Below are 19085 nucleotides of genomic sequence, written 5' to 3' on the forward strand. Positions count from 1 at the left end.
GTCCGAGGTTTATTTTGCGATGCTAGTTCTTGTGTAGATTCTTAATCTTACTCTTGAAGAAGGCCCTCGGCTGGCCTCCTGCTCTGTCTACCTCTGGAGGGCCATTAGATGGATTTCAGGCAGATATGATAACAGATGACCTTTCTCATGACTAATGCCACTGGTGGAGCACTTACAAAGAGTGTTAAGCCAAGATAATACTCAGTGATGCCTCCGAGTTTGCATCTATTAAGAGAATTTGTTTTACAGCAACCAGCGGGTTTAAAAGGAATGCAGCCACAGAAATGGAATAAATTGAACTTTACTGGAAACACAAGAATAAATAGAAAGCTAAAGAATATTATGGAGCCATCATTTCAATTAGGTACATTAGGGCTGCACATTCAGAATGTGTAATTGAATTCATTCATTAGATACTGTACACTTTATAAAGTTAGACAAACTTTTACCTTTAGTGGGCTTGACTACTAATGGTGTCTTTAATAAGTTAGAGAAAAAACAATTTTCAGTGTTAGGATGCCACGGGCCGAAAAAAGAGGATACTGCTTGTCGAAATCTGGCTTGATTCAAGGTTTGAACTGTGGGGGGCAGCACTCCACCTCGGGCCGTCTTGTATGCACACGCAGAAAAGACGAAGAAGATGCACGTCACATTTTGTGGGCGGTGCGGTTTGTCACTTCCGTCAAAAATACAACAAATGTAAATGCTAGTAATGCTGCGTAGTCAGCGCTATTTCCAGCTAATTTTATGTTATATTTGTGTTTAACTGGTCCCACGACTCGACTGGCAGCCGTATACCATCAGGTCAGTCCACACCACTTTCTAGGTAGATGACGGCCCGCTAGTTATGTTTATTTTCACTATGTTAGCTAAAATCGCTCACTGACGTTTAGCTAGCTACCTAGCTAACACTAACTATGACAAAAAAGCTCTGTGCAGTTTTGTCCGTGCAAACTGCTTTTGCTTTCATTTGCATGCCTGCTAACACACCAGTGCCCTGAAATAGGATAATAGTATTAGTCAGGCATGATTGATTTGTTTTAGCAGTGAGTTAGGTTGGATAATATTACCTTGTTAGCCAGGCTAGCCCTAGTATCTTCAGCTACCTAACTTCTCTTAACTCTCTTGGGTTCAGCAGAAATTGAAGCAACAAACGATGCTTATTTTAATAAAACTTAAACCTTTACAGTGGTTCATTCTCACTGTTGACCACCATTGTATTGACTCGAATGAATATTACAGGAATAAGAGGGGACCGAGTTGCTAAGATTGGACTTGTGTCACGTCATGAGTAATGCTTTTTTAAAGTACAACTTTTATTAATAGAGGAAAGTAAGGTCGCATTACAACTTGTTATATTGGTGTATTAAAAATGTAAAATGTGTCCCCTCTTCTTGTCCAGATCCAGGCTCGACACTCATGGAGCCATCCACTAAGCCTGGGAACAACCAGGTGGCTGATGTGGTGTTTGTTATAGAAGGGACGGCAAACCTTGGACCCTACTTTGAATCTTTAAGGAAAAATTACATACTTCCAGCTATTGAGTAAGAGCACTAAGACACTCCTCCTTTGCTAAGTTATTCCTTTATTATTCATGTAATCATGGCTAAATGCCTCTGTTTGATTTTTGATTTTGTTTACCATAGATATTTCAATGGAGGGCCCCCAGCAGAAACAGATTTCGGTGGAGATGTGAGTGTACCTCGATTTACATTCTTTGTCGATGGTTTTGGAGCATTTGTTAATGTTGCTAATATAAATATTCTTACTCCTAGTATGGAGGGACACAGTACGGTCTTGTGGTGTTCAACACAGTGGACTGTGCTCCTGAGTCGTATGTTCAGTGTCACGCACCAACCAGCTCAGCCTTTGAGTTTGTCTCGTGGATCGACAGCATCCAGTAAGTTGTTGAAAATGATGTACTCTGTTAGTACAAAGTTGACATTCTTGTGGTTTCATATTGCCTTCTTTTATCATAATATATGATTTCGAAAATATTAAATATTACCCTATTTTTCCCACACAGGTTCATGGGAGGTGGAGCAGAAAGCTGTAGTCTCATCGCAGAGGGACTCTCTGTGGCCTTGCAGCTCTTTGATGACTTTAAGAAGATGAGGGAGCAAATGTAAGGCAGTCTTTTTGTTTCACACTGCTCACTGATTCGTTGGAACAGGGCAACACATTTTTAAAGTACAGTCACTGCTCACCAGTAGAGGGATCATTACTAAGCAATCTCTCGCTTGAGCGAGCGATCAGGGTAACAGAACCATGTTAATGGTGTAGTTGAAATCAACAGCAGTAGACGAAGATCTTCCAATACAAAAGACTTTTATTACAAATAACAAAAGCCGAGTTGGTCTGCAGAGCAACTGAATACATACAAAAAGTCAGATCCTTTTTATGCAGTTTTGTTCCAAGTAAACAACAAAACCAAGTAGCCAACACCTTCTTCTTGGATTCTTTCAGGATTACACAATGTTTATATTACACTCAGTGTTTTTGTACTGTGGGACAGTTGCTATGGTTTTGGCAGTTAATCTCCCCTTATTATGACATGTTCTGTTTATAACAGGATGTGCATGTTCTGGGCTTACAGTCAAGGTTCTGGGCTTATGAGTGACCTGACACAAAATTGTTGTCATCTTTTTGCTTGATAATGCCAAAGTACTGGGTCAGTGAGGAAGCTCAGTGTGAGGTTTTCCTATCGTTTGATGTCGACTTACTAAGAGAAGGAAAACCATGAAAAACTGCACACACATTGAGTGTCTCGATTGAAGCAGTTGTAAACGGATCACTGGATGAAGCCAACGTGGAAGTGTTTTACCTGTATTTCCTCTGATGCCCTCAATAAGCTGGCTCCAATAAACTCTGACTCTGTGAAAATATCCAGTTTTTAAAATATTCGTTAGCAACTCAGTGGGAAGTAATGATGAAAATCTCTGCTTTTTTTCTTTTCTCTCTTTCTACCTTTGCCAGAGGCCAAACCCACAAGGTGTGTGTACTACTGTGTAACTCTCCTCCATACCTGCTTCCTGCTGTGGAGAGTGTCAGCTACACCGGCTGCACTGCAGACAACTTGGTCAAAATCATCAGAGATGTGAGTTATCACTGATATTGTCTCCATACTTAATTAGGTATGGCAAACTTGTCATTATTTTTCAAAATCAAAAGTATTCTATGAATGGATAATATCAGTGATGTTTACATTGTCTTTATTTTATGTAAAAGGTAAAAAGAACAAATAATATATTACATTTTCATATTTCTTAGAGAGGAATTCACTTCTCTGTGGTGGCTCCTCGGAAACTGCCGGCTCTAAGGGCTTTGTTTGAGCGGGCGTCTCCAGTAGGAGGTGCTGTTGAACCCCATCCAGACTACAGTCAAGACCCCTTCCACATGGTCCTAGTCAGAGGCATCTCTCTTCCTGGTGAGGAACATCATTCAACACCTTGTTTGTGTGGGGGCCACTGTGCTCAAACAAGTCTGTCCAAATCCATTTAAATGTCTTCTGAAAGGCATAGACTGTGAGGACATTTTATTTTCAATTGATGTAATGTAATGGCCTGCAGTTTTAATCTATCTGTGTTTGTGAATAAGATTTAATAGAGTTAATAAGGAGTTTTTTGTGGTTCATAGGTAAATCAGTTAATTCCGTCATTAACGCCATTAAGGATAGCACATCATTAAACCTTACAGGTGGCAATAGATATCTGTTTCAACGCAGATCTTATGCACTGAACAAATGTCACTCATAGGGCCATTACTCAATCCACTCTAATCTCTATCAAAATGCCCTTGATGAAGTCCGTTTTACAGTGTGCTACTTGCCAAGCATTAAACATCAAACAAAGTTGGCGACTAGCTGGTGCAGAAAGTTGAATATCTAACAGCTAAAGAGACTAAAGAGAGTTTTCTCTCTCTCGTTATCTCTTTCCATGCAATTTTTTTGTCTGTGCTTTTCAATGTGTTGCTAAATTGCTGTTTTTATTATTTGTTTTGTCTGAGGTACCTCCTCTACCAGCAGCAGACTTTCCTCCAAGCTTAAGTCTGGCTTTGTTTATTTCATTCTGTCCAGTTTCCTATAGTAACATACCCACTAATATGGTTGTAAGATATTAGTTGGTAATATCACATATGTGAAAGTGATTGCTGCTGTAGGTATTAAAAATTTCACACAATTTCAATGTAAGAAGATGCGATTGATCGTGTGAAGTCATTCTTTAGTTTGCGGTAGGTTCAGCAGTCGTAACTAAAACCTTTTTAAGCTATTCCTAATGGTTACTCCTACACTTTTCTGTGAGTAGGAGGGAATATGTTTCATTGTTCACTTTTAGCGAAGCACTATTTTACTCCTACATTGGAACTGTAGAGTATTCTGAAGTTTTCATCTCAGAACTGTATAAAATCTCTAAGTTCACTGTCTGTCTCCAGTTTCCTCAGGTGGAGGACCTGGGCCCCTCAAACCTGTCCTCCCTCCTCAGCCGCTGGCTGTCAGTCAGCCTCTTGGTGGAGCTTCGCAGCCCATTAACACAACCCACCCTTATCAGGTAATGGGCAAGCCGCCACACAGTGTAAGGCTGCCTGGAGACTAATTCCTGCCGCCTGCTTTTGGCTGAGTTTCAGACAGTGGTGTTTATGTTCCTTCCCTGAAACGTTTTACCCAGCATTGTCTTCCTTTAATCTGCTTGCTGACAGAATCCGCCCCCCATGACTGCTGCTCAGGTGGCTGCACAGATGGCCGTGGAGGCAGCCAACAACCAGAAGAGTCGCTGTGAGTTACCAGTGGACTCTGTGGGCCTTTGTGAACAATTTACATTAGCTGAACTTTTACAGTAGTTGCAGTGTCTCTATGTCTGCATACTGTATCTGTGACTGTGTCTAAGCATTTTACAGTAAAGCTGTATTTTCCCAAGATGCTATTGCAATATTTACGAGATGCTGTCACCCGGAGTGACCTATAATAGCTGGATCTTTAGATTCGTACAAATGAAAAGTAATCAAACATAAGTGTTGCGTTCAGAATGGTTGGTAATGGCCATGCTCATTGTGTGTCTTTGAAAGTGGTATCTGTTCTGATTTATGTTTTTTTCCCCTCTCCCTCCTCCAGTCCCAGGAATGGTCAATCAAGGTCCTCCGTTCTCCAGTCAGCCAACTATCCCATCAGTCCCTGGGGTGAAGCTCAGCCAGCCCAGCATATCAACAGTCACCACAGCAACACAGCCCATGATGCCACAGCAACAAGTTGCTCCCAATCAGCAGCAGCCAGTCCCACCCCCAGGACAACCTGTACCCAATCAGCAGCAGCAGGTGCCGCCTCAGCAGCAACCCACGGCGAATCAGCCCACAGTGCCTTCAGCACAGCCCAACATGGTAAGTTACAATAATCAAGATAAAACCTATACCATCTGACGCCAAACTGGACGTTTTCCACTCGAGGAGCTTAACGACCCGTAACTTAACGTGTAACCATTGTCACAGGTTCAGCTTCAGTTTCCTTTGTACTCCCACTGCTTTGGGGGCACGTTACTGAACCTAATTTCAGGACTGCTCAGGAGGTGTTATTAAATCTAAGTTCAAGTTATTCTCTGGAGACAAAAAAACTGTTAATTTCCAACATGAAAAACGCAGCAATTAAAGGAGTAGTGCAACATTTACTTTCTTACCAAGAGTTACCTGAGAAGATCAATACCACTATAATAGAGTGGTACCAATCTTCTCATTTAACACTGGGCATGAAATGTTGAACTATTCCTTTTAATAATGCAGGACATGTGTTTAGATAAGCATAGCCAGAAAGTCTGAAAGTTTTTTTCCATCTTTTGCACTGTAAATTCAAATTAGATTCATTTTCTGCACATATTCAGATTGTCTTACTCTAGATATTTTCCCCTCAGGGCCATCAATAATAAATAGGAAATAATTGTAACAGACTAAATAAACTATTTTATCGTTCTATTGATGATTAGGACTAAGAAGTGGCGATAGATGGGGAAGATTGGCAATGGAGCAAGCTCGATCACCTTTTGATTTTGATAGTTGTAGTTTAATAGTGAGGTAACAGATCAGAGGATCTGAGTGGTCTGGATGTAGAATATGGACCAAAGAGATCAGAGATATAGGCTCGTGCCAAACCATGCAGAGCTTTAAAAGCAAAAAAAAAGAATCTTAAAATCAATTCTATATTTCACTGGCAACCAGTGAAGGAAGGTGTGATCTCTCTTTTTGGTACCAGTGAGGAGTCTCGTGGCTGCATTTTGAACTACAGTAGCTGCAGGCGAGCGAGGGAAGACAGACTGACTCCCACATAAAGCTGAGACTTGCAGAAGTCTAGATGTGAGGGGAAAAAAAGCATGTAAGATAGTGTTCAGATCTCCAAAAGACGGAAAAGATGCAATCTTTGCTATCGACCTAATGTGAACAAAGCTGCTCCTAATGACAGAATTAATTTGTTTGTCAAATTTTAACCTAGAGTCAGAAATGACCACACAGTCAGCCTCTTGTTGGGAAACGTGTTAAACATGCGTATGGTATAAAAGCAATATAAGGCACGTTTTGGATAACTTGCCTCTGATTGACGACTCGATCCTTGACTGTGAAATGTTTGCTGTTAACCATGTGTTGAGTTGTACCTCATAATGCTTGTCGTAAGTTCATCATAGGCAACATTCTGTGGAATTTAAATAACTCACAGCACTCAGCTGCAGACTTGATTTGCTATTCTCACCCCCTTGTAAACACTATCAATGTTTAAATCATATTGATATTTTCAAATGTTAGTGGCCCTACTCAAGTTAGAAATCAGAGAACCAAGACTTTAATCTGTGATGCCGTACCACCAGAAGCCTAGAGCTGAGTTTGCAGACTAACACACTGTCTGAAGTCTAATATCAAAATGAATTTTAAATGTTAGTACTACTATCAGATCAAAACCAGACGATGTTCCCTTTTCCCTAGAAAATCATTGTGGGCACAGTCAGTGTTGTTTTTTTCTCTGTTTTCAGATTCATTCATTATTTTTTCTCTCTAGTAGTACAACATACTTGTGAATCTTATGTTAATATAAATTCAATTATATAGAATCGGCCAGATCTATTTATTGATGTTTCACTTTAATCAGCTCTAGAGAATTGCATGTTTTCTAGTATTAACCTTATGAATATCATCTCTTAGTCTGTGTTTTTTCCTTTTGAATTGACACTTATATTTCTGTCTAGTCTTAAATTATACTAGTATGTTACATGTAACCCCCCTCCTCTTCTATTTTCTTGACAGGCTGGTGTGTCTGGTCCTCAAGGCAATGCAAATCCAATTGGACAGCCGCAAGGTGTGGCCAATAAGATTGTAGCATGGACCGGTGTTCTGGAGTGGCAAGAGGTAACATCCAGTAAAAAGAAAACAAAAGTTGTAAAAACAACAAGTTGTGGTTTTGTCGGGGATTGTGTGCAGGAGCTTTTCTTGGTTAGGCACAGTAACTTCCTGGAGTCTCCGCTGGCAACCTTACCATGACGAGAAACAAGATGCAACATTTTAATTAGAGAGCTTTAGGGTGTTGGTAGGCGTATATTGTTACCTTTGGACAGAGCTAGCTGTTTCCAGTCTATATGCTAAGCTATGCTAACCGCCTGCTGGCTCTAGCTTTATATCCGTCGTACTGGACGGATATGAGAGTGGTATTGATACTACTAATTGCTACTAATCTAACTCTCGGCAAGAAAGAGATTAACCGTATTTCCCAAAATGTCGAACTGTTGTTTTAGTTAACTTTGCTGGTCTGATAATCCAGCTGGTCTGATATCAGTCTGTATTAGACAGCTGGAATAAAACCAGCAGGACCTGATAACTGCACTTGTGATCATCACTTCTTTCTAGGACCCATCACTGTGGTAAGTCTTAATAACCACCTGTCGTTGATTATTGTACCGTATGATTAATTGCACATCATTTTACCGTCCTACTACGATTGTTTTAGCTCAAGGTCCAATCGATTTAGTTTACAGTGGCAGTGCTGAGCCACGAAAATGGATGTTAATGGCTTTTACGCGACACTCATGAGGCCTGCAAGTGTTTGTGTTTGGTGGACAGACTCGGATCAATGGCCTCTATTGACTATAGTCTCATCCTCCCCCTTCTGTTTGTCAGAATTATCTAAGTCAGTTAAATGGACAGGAATAAGAGTGGGAAGCTGGGGAAACTCTAAATCTTGTCTGTGAGCATGTGCAGCCGTGAACAACCTGAGTGGGCAGATTAGGAGCATGAAACATTGCTGTTAATCTGCTATTTCCTCCTCCAGTTCACTTATTAAGCTTTCAGCTCTGTAAGTAATTCTCCTCTGGAGTAATCTGTAATGTTGAGAAGAATTACACTACAGACACTTCAACTCATTTGAAGAAATAGTTGTTGATTACAACTCTCACAAGAGATGCCAACACACTTGGCTGGAGCTTGCTCTCAGTACAGTGTTATCATTATGGTTTGTTTTGTTTTGGCTGAATTTCAAACAGTTAATTTCTGAAAAAGCTTTTGTTGTCCAAAATGTGGGGTAACCTTTCCAGAATGGCCACCGCTAATTTAAGGTAGATGTGTTTTGAATAGTATTGTTTTTTTTGCTACTGTCCCTGCAGAGAAAGCCCAGCACAATACTTTTTTCATTGACAGCACAGAGACTATAGTAGGCCTGACTAATATGTGATTGATTGATCATTGATCCTGTATTGATGCCCTGAAGATGAAGAGTGCTGCCGGTTTCCTGGGGATTGCTGTATTGATGCGCTTAGAAAGTTGTTTTTTTCTTTGATTCTTGACATTTTGCTCAGGAACAGGTTATCTGCAGGTCTTTAAAAGTCCATCCATTTGTCCATTTTTTAATTGCTTGTCCTAATTGAGGTCACAGTGGTCAAAAGGTGAGCAGGGCAGCCCACATCTTCTTTTCCTCAGCAGTATTGTCCAACTACTCCATGTCCCGGGTCTTCCCTGGTGTCTCCAGCAGTTGTTCATTTATAGAGAACCTCCAGAAAGAGACAGTTAGAGAGCTGAACCACCTCAACTTAACTCACATAGACACTGAGACTACCACTACTGAATCAGACTATCTGACCCTCCTCACTTTGGACAACTGCTTCTCCTTCACCTTGATTAAGCAGTCAAGCTTATTCCTTGTAGAGACCCATGATGTCAGGTTTGCAGGTGCTGTTCCTTATCCAGATAGCTCCAGTGAACATTGAATGTCAGACACACGCAAAAGGACAACATTATCCACAAATAGCAGAGGTGCCACTCTAATGTCACCAGTCCTTAGCAGCACCTTGATATCCTGTCCATGAATATTACAAACAACAGAGGAGACAGAGCACACCCTTGAGTCCAGTGCTCTCATTTGAACATGCTTTAGTTGACTCTATTTATTTAATATATGGTGGTTTCAGAGCAACACATAATCCTACAAAGCAGCTAACCAGGAGGCTATGGACCACATAATGTATTGGAGAGTAGAGTTAGATTACCCTCTGAATTCAGAGATGCACAAAATTAACTTTTCTGTCATTCTTCTCTACAGTAAAATTGTCACCATCATAACTTCCACATCCTGTCAATCCTATTGGACACACAGGCACAGCCGCTCCCATCTGCGCAATGTTAAAATTGTGCTTTTGGTGTAAAACCCATGTAAGAATGTGAACACAGCTCTCTCACAGGAGTGCAATGAGTACCAATGGATCACAACAGCAACCCATGCACCCCATAATCCGGCAGAGCCTCTGCAGTTATAATCTTTTTCCAGATTAAAAAAATACATATAGACAAAAGTAGGACATTTCCATGTCCATTTAATTAGTTGTGTAAGAGTAAAAATGTTGACCACCATAACTCCTGAATCGGAGGTTGGACAGTCACTTGGAGTCTCCTTTCCAGCACAGTAGGCTTTCTCAGGGTCCCCTTTTTAAAGTTACATTTCAGGAGGTGTGAATTATCCAAAATTATTTAAATGTGTTAAAAACAATAGTATTTTTTTCCATCACGCAGTGGCTGGTGTCCTTAAGCCACGTGGCCACTAGAAACGTAAAGGGGCCCTGTGGCGTTTTCTTGTAAGCAAACAAAAGTTATGTTTACATTCAGTGTTACAGTGTCCTTCCCTGCCTTTCCTGGCACATTGCAGCAAATCTGCATATCATATATGTGTGCATGCACTCATAGGAAAATAGCTCCATAGAGCGACTAGAGGTCTAAAACTTCACAGGGAACCTTTAATACGCAACAAGCTCAGTAAAACAATATGCAAACCTATATTTTTCATGCCATTATGACTTTTTTACTAAACACAATTAGGATTTATGTTTCATGTTCTGTTGTCCTTGTGCTTGTTCTGCCAATGGAACATTTTGGAACTTGATAATTTATTTCGGTTTGGTCGATCTTAAAGTCCCACAGGACACCTGTAAAGTAATGTTTGCCACATGCTCCTCTAACTTTCATCCTCTGTTTGTGTCGCTCCTTTCTGTCTGTATTAATCCCTGCCAGAAGCCTAAAGCATCTTCTATGGATTCAACCACCAAACTGACGCGATCTCTGCCATGTCAAGTGCATGTTAACCAAGGGGAAAATCTGTGAGTAGCCGATCAAACACTATGGACTTTATCTGTAGTAAAGGGTGGGTTGTTTGGTGGACACAGTTTAACAGTGTCTCTATACAGAAACACAGACCAGTGGCCGCAGAAGCTCATCATGCAGCTGATTCCACAGCAACTACTGGTGAGACCATTTTTTGGCTTTTGTTTCAGTGTGTGAAAGTGTGTGACTCTTGTTTGCACCAGCGACTTAACTAAGTCCCCTCTTGCCTCCTCTTTCTGTAGACAACCTTAGGTCACCTCTTCAGAAACTCTCGAATGGTTCAGTTTCTCTTCACCAACAAAGACGTGGAGTCGCTGAAAGGCCTGTACCGTATTATGGCCAATGGTTTTGTAAGTTTCCAAGCACTCTATCTCTCCCTGAGCTTAAAATATGTGTTCCCTTCATGTCCCCAATCTTTTCCATCATTCAGGATACCTCAATACATTTTCCATGAGTGGCAACTGAGTGCAGGTCCCACCTCTGTCCAGTAGTTGGACTGCATATGAATCGGTGCTGCAGTGTTGTGGTAAAGACTCTAGAGGGGGTTCCAGGCCATACATTTAGTCACTTACAAACCAGATAATATGAGTTTAAACATGCGTTGCCATCAGTTCAGAAAAAAAAGCTTTAATTGTTTAGTTTTGATTCAGTTCCAGAATGCTAGCATAATGATGAGGGCTTTGTCAGTGTGGTGCTTTGTTAATCAGGTAATACCATTGAGAAATAGCGGAGGCATTAATAGTATTCAGTCCAGCTGAGCTCTGCTGCTTTGCCTGAATTTGATTTACAGCCCAGGGAAAGCACAGTATGAATTAAGTTAATACCATTTGCATTCAATTTATAAAACCGATATGTTTGGTTGGGCAAAGGAGCTCAGTAGTAGGTTATGTCCCCAAGCCTGAGACCATCCCATAATTACGACAAGGTCCCGTGTCAAGGTCTTAATCTGCCCTGTGACCCTCCCTGCAGGCCGGCTGCGTCCACTTCCCCCACACTACTTCGCCCTGTGAAGTGCGGGTGCTGATGCTGCTCTACTCATCCAAGAAGAGAATATTCATGGGCCTCATCCCCAACGACCAGAGCGGCTTTGTCAACGGCATCCGGCAAGTCATCACCAACCACAAGCAGGTCCAGCAGCACAGAGCGGTGAGTGGTGATAGGAGGGGGAAGAAGTGGAGCTGGTGGGAAGAGAGGAAGGTTTCAGTGTGGAGTGGGGAGACCAAAAGGAGGTGATAATGAGGAGGCATTATAGAGAAGCACCGGGGAATTGAGGTGCATTGTTTACGGCATTAAGGTGCATTGTTATTGACATTTCATTTAGCGAGCCCAGTATCTTCACAGCAGCCACAAACATCTCTCACTCCACTAGAGGCTAATGGGGCTAGCATTAGCTAAATTCCTACTGCAACATTAGCTGACTATTGCACTCCCACCTCATTATCTCTGCTCAAGTGAGGGAAATGTTGGTGCAATACATATTCACTGTTTATGTTGAATCGGGTGCATCCTCAACAAAATTATCTCCTCAACACTGTGCATTGAGTACTGTGTGAGGTTATATGCTGTGTTAACATGCATGTAGAGCTTGACTGTTTGTCCACTTAATTAGGTACACCTGGACAATCAGTCTACTTTTATGATGTCTCTAATGTACAGGTTTTATTGACACTGTCATAGTGGTGTTAATTAAATTATGTTTTAGCATTGACGTCATAGTTAGTAATGGTGTTGTACTGGACTGCTTTATATTCAGAAGTGTTTTCTAAAATTCAAATTAAAGTTTAAATTACATCACCTAAAACAATCTGAAAGCTCAAATTTGTAATTGGTTTAAATTAATATAATTATTACACCCATCTGTGTGGTGGGATGTGATGAAACTAGAAATTACACATTTTCTGTGGTATGAGACACTACATGAGACTTACTTTGCCACTGGGTGCAAGTGTGGGTGGGTTTGTCATATTTAGAGCTGAAACAATTAGTTAAAAAAATGATCAGAATTTTGTTTTGTTAAGCGATTTAATCGTTTGTAATTTTTTTTTTTTTTTTTAGCAAAACTGCCCAAAAAACAGCCTCTAAAATGTGAAATGTGGTAGTGTCTTTAGTCCTATATGACAATAAACCGAATATCTTCTAGTTTGAAAATGTGGAAAGTTGTGAGATTCAGCTTTAAGCACAGCACAACTCATCAAGGTGTTAATTTTTCAGTTCAGGCTGTCTAGATGTTAACATTACATGAGACACGCTGTAGGAGAAGCGATGGAGTGGCCGTGGTGTGCACCAACCTTTAGGGACAGGATAAGGAAGTCTAGAGACAAGGCCCCTCCTCCCAGCCTCTCTGGTAAAGACCAGTTCTCATTGTTGAGTTCATTACAGGTCAAAAACATTGCTGCCTAGTTCACATGACATGGAAACTTCACGTTCCTTCTCTGCTCGTCTTCATCCCTGGAGACAGGGTGATTTAAAATTTGTCCTCTGGATTAGCTGTCTTCCATCACAGGGCTCCACTCCAGCTTATTGCATCCAGTGAGGAGGGATGCTGCACATCTCTGAAACAACGCAGCATCCACTCACAGAGAAGCAGCTTGTCTGCGTTTAAAAATGAAGCCTGCTGTCGGTTTTACATGAGTTAGATTACATTTCTCCTCGCAGTCTACTCTCATCAGCGGTGGTCGCACTTGTTTACTCACCCTGCTAATTTTATGTCTTTGCAAAAGCGCGTCAGCCCTATATGTAACTTGAAGCCATGTGCATATGAGCATCAGGGCATTTAGAGAAGGCAGAAGACATGAAATTGTAATGAAGATTTTTTTTCCCTGCGTCTTGTGTATCATCACATATTCAGTGCTGCATTGCTAATAGGGAAGCGCTACAGCAATCTTAACGTAATTAAAATTTCAATTTGGACCAGTAGTTAAGGTTTCTCTGTGCAAAGCCCTGGAGTGGCATTCTTCGGGAACAAGATTGCAGTTTGTTCTGTTTACAGCAAGACAAAATTGAATATTCCTCCCTGAAAAGTGGTGCGGGCCCTGAATCCTGATCCAGGATTTTACAGGTTACTGGGTTAAAGACAGGAGATAAATCATAGACAGGGGAAGAGAGAAAGAGGCAACTGTTTTGTTAGTTCTCAAAAGACCTAAAGCTGTGTGTTATTGTTGGTCAGAAAACACACGGTGCATTAGCGCAATCCCGGGGTGATTTGTTCAGATTCAGCAAGATGGATGAGTGAAAGTGTTTTTCCATCGCACTTTTTTTCCCTCCCGAGTCTCTAGTTAATAATTTGTGCTTAGAGGAGGATGAAACACCCTTCATTCCTCCTTGTCTCTCACTCAGTGTAGAAACACACGAGCCACCACAGCACCTGCAGAGCACAGCGAACTCAGGAGCACTGCTAGTCTTTTTTTTGTTGTTGTCTTAAGCAGTTGTCAGTCTCGCATTGTCTTGTGTGATTCCTTTACAGTAGAGGACTGTGCTAATAAAATGTGAAATACAGTCAGTGTATTTTCAGAGTTTTGAGTGTTGGGATATATTTCTGAATAATCAGAACCTGTAAGGAAAGGAAAGCAACAGCAACAGGTTGCTTCCTTCCTTTTCACTCAGCATTTAAACTCCGGATGGATATTGTATAGGACTTTTTCCACTCCAGACTTTGCTATCGGCTTTAGTCATCAAGCCTCAGTTTGTTTTAAACTGTGAAATCCAAAATAGCAAACACCTCAGCAGGTGGTGCTTGAAGTTAAATCTCCGCTGGTGTATCATCCATGTTTGTTTTTGCTTTCCATCTGCACACTCATGAACAAAGAGAGTGAATATTTGGTTTCAGCCCAACGCTCTCAAGGTTGTTAACACAGTAAACATCTATTACATGCGGAAAATATGTTGACTGAAAATATTGATTATGGATTCATGATGTCAATACAAAAATATCCAAATATCAGACTTTGTAGAATTCATTCATTTATTTTGACAAGAGGGTTTGTCAGTGTTGTTGGTTCAGCTTTTTAAAATGAGTATGACTTTTTAAAGGATAGATTCACGTCTTTACATGTACATCGATGTTTAAGTGATGTTGGGCTAAATCCACAGTCCTCATTTCATAAGCATACGCAGTGCACTGTGATACAGAGTCAAGAGGCTTTAAGGTGGAGTAAGGCATGTATTTATTCAATATCACCATAATCAAGCGCACACAGAATGGTAGATCGAACAACGGTCTTCTGACTAGCAGAAGAAAAACATGATTTGTTTCTGTACAGGAATCCAATTTTATTCTTCAATTTGCCGGTCAGGTGTTCCATATGGGTCTTTGAAAGTGAGTCTGTTATCTAGGGGCAGGACTCGCTTCTGTGTTCTTGAAAACATACATTTTGTTTGCTTTAAGGTAGATAAAAAATATTAAATTCACACATTGGACTGTACTGGTGAAATTCATTCAACAAAACATACCAACATGTAGATAATAGATTTGGAAAGTTTTCTGTTTTAGTTGAAATGAAATCTTGAATGCACCTTCTGAAGAACAGTGCTGGAGATTATTCATACTGAGTCCATAAATGAAGGTGACAAAATGTTCTGTTGTTCCGTATGACACTGATAGAAAAATCAACTTATTGCTCTTTCACTTTCTCTCTGCTTCCATGCAGCAGTTAGGTGGTGCAGGGGGTCCAATGCAGCCTGGTCAGGTGGCCGCCAACCCGAACTTCCTCAACAGGCCCCCTGGCCCCATTCCTGTCTCCCATGGCAACGTCCAGCAGCAGGTAAATGAACCCACTCTGCGCTGGCATGTCTGCCTGTGTTTCCACACCAGTTCCCCTCTCACACTGCCTGTTGTTGACACCTTTACTGCCCCAGCGCCCGCTGATTTCTGCACGCTTTATTGGTAACCCTCTCCTCCACTGTCCTCCTTTTTTCACACTTCCACCATTCTCCCCACTCCTCCTCCTCTCTGATCTGTCCTGTGTCTAGTCTGTGGTGGTGGGCATGCCCCCTGTTAGTCAGGTCTCTATGATGGAGGAGCAGCAGAGGCAGAACAACATGGTGAGACCTGCAGTAGCCTCTTAACATATAAGCAACATGTTTTCAGGGTGTCCACAGGTGTTTCACTGAAATTTGAAGGGCGTTTAAGTATTATATCATCCTTCAGTTGTATGTATTATTGAACTACATAGATTAGCAGACAACATATTTATCAGTACAATGCACATTTTCTAACACAACGTCCTTTATCTGTCCTTGTCTTTGTGTTGCCCATAAATAGTGTCAGAAATAACCATAAATAATGAGTAAGCTTTTTTTGTTATTTTGAAATTATTTTAAAGTTAATTCCAGTATTTGTGGAATGTTTTTCCCCCCATATTGTTAGAATCCTGTGTTATACATGTACCAAAACACACACATAAACGCAGACACACTGGAACTCCCATCCCACTGCTCAGCATCAGGCTGGTGGACAGCTATTTCCTATCAGCATGTATTGACTCTTGCAGTCCCTGTTGAATGTTGCTCTTGTAGCATGCCATTGAAAAAGAAAACATATTTCATTGATAACATGCATGCATACATTTTGTATATTTTATTGAACTGAAGAACTGTTTGCATTGAGCATGAGGTGACGGGCACAAAACCAACAGCAACGACAGACCTGGTCCAAACATGATGGTTTACATCCACCACAACTGCACAACTGTTGTTGTTCCTGTTTATTGTCGAAGGCTGCATTAATGTCATGGAAAACATAGTAGACAATCAACACTTCACTGATATCAGCCTTAAGGTGGTAACACTCCTTTATTCCAAATAAAACCAGTTGATTGATATATTTTCACCATGCATGTCGTCTTGTGATAAAAATGCCCTGAGGGCACAATCGCTTGCTAGAATCTGTTCATGACACGAGGAAGTTACCATAAGTGTGAAAAGGTTGCGAATCCGAAATCTACAGGAGGTTTCAATCTTGGTATCTTGATGGGGTATTTTTTCTTTTTTTAATACCTTTTCTTGTATGACATGACTGCGGTGTAAGACATCTTAAACTTTCCTTTAGATGACAATGAGAGCAGCCGGACCAGCCAACCAACAGCCGCCAGTCAGCGGCGCTCCACCCAACCAGGTCGCACAAGGCGGACAAGCCCCGCCCCAGGGTCCCATACTCCGCCTCTCAAACCCAGGAGCCAATCCACAGCTTCGCAGTCTTCTCCTCAGCCAACAGCAGCCAGTAAGAGTGCAACGAATGGCTGAGTGAATCGCCCTGTAGCAAATGTCTCATAGGTCATCAAGTGACCGTAACTGCTCTTCTGGAAGTCTGACTTTTTGTAGAAGTTAACATGGCTCTTCTTTCTCTGTGTCTTCGCAGCAGGGTGGCGTGTCTCACATGCCGGGCATGATGTCTCACCAGGGTTTAGGCCAGCAGTTGGTCCATCCGACACCAGGAGGGGGGGCTCAAATGCAGGGCCAGTGGAGGCAGCCCTTGGCAGGTCAGCAAGCACCCCCCACAGAGGTGGAAGGAGTTCAGAAACATTTTACTCAAGTAGACATTTTAGAATATAGGTCTGAAAATGTACTCATTAAAGGGTGATAAGGATATAAAAACAACTTTGAAAACTAGGAGATGAGTCCTGTTTGGTTCAACACAACTGTAGCATCATGCATCCAAAGTTAAATATAAAACAACCATAAAGAGCAAATCTAGTTTTCATCCCGTTCACTACATGCATGCCAACTTTACTGTACTACTGACTATTTTCCAAAGCATGCATTTTATTTTATTAATTAGTTTTACAAATTTTAGATGTTTTTTTCCAGTTTCACATGGAGCCATCTGTATCTAACAAAAATCAACTTGCAGAGACTTGCTTGAGTTAGATATTCCACCCCAGTGTGCATGCTGCCCAAATTTCTATTTGTCAAACTTACTTTATTTTTGTGCACATTGATTGAAAAAGTTTGCAGAACTTCTGGTGCATTTATATATTGATTTGAAGCTCCAACTTTGAAGATTTCCATTGCTAAAATATTAATTTCCTTTTGGTAGCCAGACTATGGTCCCATTCAGACAAACACAAGGTGCACTGAAGATGAGTTACAACCAGTGGGAGTGCAGATTGGTTTTCCCAGACCCCTTGTCAGTCATTGGTTGCTTTTTGTATTTTGACAGGTGATTCGCACAGCATCTCCTCAAAAAGAAATTGTATCATACATCGTTTTCACCTTGCTGAGCTTTGAGGCCGTACATTCACACACGATGTAAACATTTCAAATCACTGCACACAACAGTAAAGTACCTTGATGTTTGCCTATGTCAATCAAATTTCAAGTTCTTCCAAGTTGACTTTCCAATCAAAATGAATCAAAACAGATGGCTGCATGGGAGGAAATCAAACAGGCTTGAGAAAGTGTGGTATGTTTTGGAAAACAGTGGGTAGTAATATAGTAATATGCACTAATATATGTCCAGGTGTAGGGGAAATTTTGACTTTAAACTGCAATTGTCATTTAAACTCCAGAACTCATTGTACTTACTGTATTTTTAATTAAAGATAACACCTAAAAACACTTCATACTGAGGAAGTAGTTCTAATAAGGAGAAAGAAAAAAACTATCACTATCCTGCTTTGAAGTCTGACTTTTTACATCCGTATCAGTTACAGAAAAAGTTCAGAGACTCCCTCCTCTAAATCTCTCTTCTTCTCTCCACCCCCCCCTCCCAAACCTACCGAACCTGTGTGCAGGTCAGATCCTGATGTCTGGAGGTCAGAGAGGAGCGGTACCTCAACCTGGGATGCCAGTCTCCAGTGTTATGGAGGATGAAATCCTCATGGACCTTATCTGATTGAGCGTTATGGACTCAGAAACGGGGGGGTTTTGTTGAACCCCGGCATCCATTTGCCAGTTTGGACACATACATCCGTTCTGTTGCTTTATGTTTAACAGAATTAAGGAACGAATCATGAGTAGCTTTTTTTTTTACAGGACTGAGCAGCTGAAGTTAATTAGGGGCAGACAATGAGAGCATTAGTTTTTCATGTAAATGGTCAAACAGACAGCAGGCTAATCCTCAATGCTACACACTGGATGAAGCCAAACCAGTGGAAACAGTCAATTATGTTATGCTTCTGGAAACTCTACTTTTCTATAAGTTTTACATTTTATCACTGAAATCTGAAATAATGTTGTTTTGTCTTTTCATGGAGAATTTCCCTTTGTCTGTTAGATTTCTTTTTTAAAGTTTATTTTATCTTCATAAAACAACTTTATCAATAATTAAAAAGCATAGATGCTTGAAGAAGTCTTCATCATTGTGAGGAGATTTTGCTGTTGCTGCATGCACATGATGATGTTGTGCTTGTGATGACCAGCCAAAGTCTCCACAGTCCTGCCTCCCCCAGTTTGAATGCAGCTTGGACCCTTAAGGTGAGAGAGAGACTGAAATAGACACAGTAATAGATAGTTCAGTGTCTTTTTCTGCCAAATAGTGTCAC

General features: G+C 41.0%; 1 protein-coding gene across 4 annotated transcripts; it reads left to right on the forward strand.

Annotated features, from left to right (window-relative positions):
- The first annotated feature begins 692 nt into the window (after positions 1 to 692).
- Positions 693 to 18868, forward strand: med25 (mediator complex subunit 25). 4 transcript variants are annotated; one of them, XM_070923090.1, is made up of 20 exons: positions 693 to 804; positions 1403 to 1544; positions 1647 to 1692; positions 1776 to 1900; positions 2027 to 2125; positions 2977 to 3097; positions 3271 to 3427; positions 4432 to 4547; positions 4696 to 4771; positions 5108 to 5370; positions 7273 to 7374; positions 10516 to 10601; positions 10689 to 10746; positions 10848 to 10955; positions 11575 to 11751; positions 15252 to 15365; positions 15574 to 15645; positions 16652 to 16822; positions 16961 to 17081; positions 18336 to 18868. In XM_070923090.1, exons 2-20 carry the CDS (start codon positions 1420 to 1422, stop codon positions 18434 to 18436), a joined length of 2238 nt encoding a protein of 745 aa, XP_070779191.1. In that variant the 5' UTR covers positions 693 to 804; positions 1403 to 1419; the 3' UTR covers positions 18437 to 18868. The 4 variants fall into 4 exon arrangements, with proteins under 4 accessions (XP_070779191.1, XP_070779193.1, XP_070779192.1 ...); XM_070923092.1 differs by having other exon boundaries at positions 16964 to 17081; XM_070923091.1 differs by having other exon boundaries at positions 15255 to 15365.
- The last annotated feature ends 217 nt before the right edge of the window (positions 18869 to 19085 follow it).

This window comes from Enoplosus armatus, chromosome 17 (assembly GCF_043641665.1).
Source record: "Enoplosus armatus isolate fEnoArm2 chromosome 17, fEnoArm2.hap1, whole genome shotgun sequence".
NCBI lineage: Eukaryota > Metazoa > Chordata > Actinopteri > Centrarchiformes > Enoplosidae > Enoplosus > Enoplosus armatus.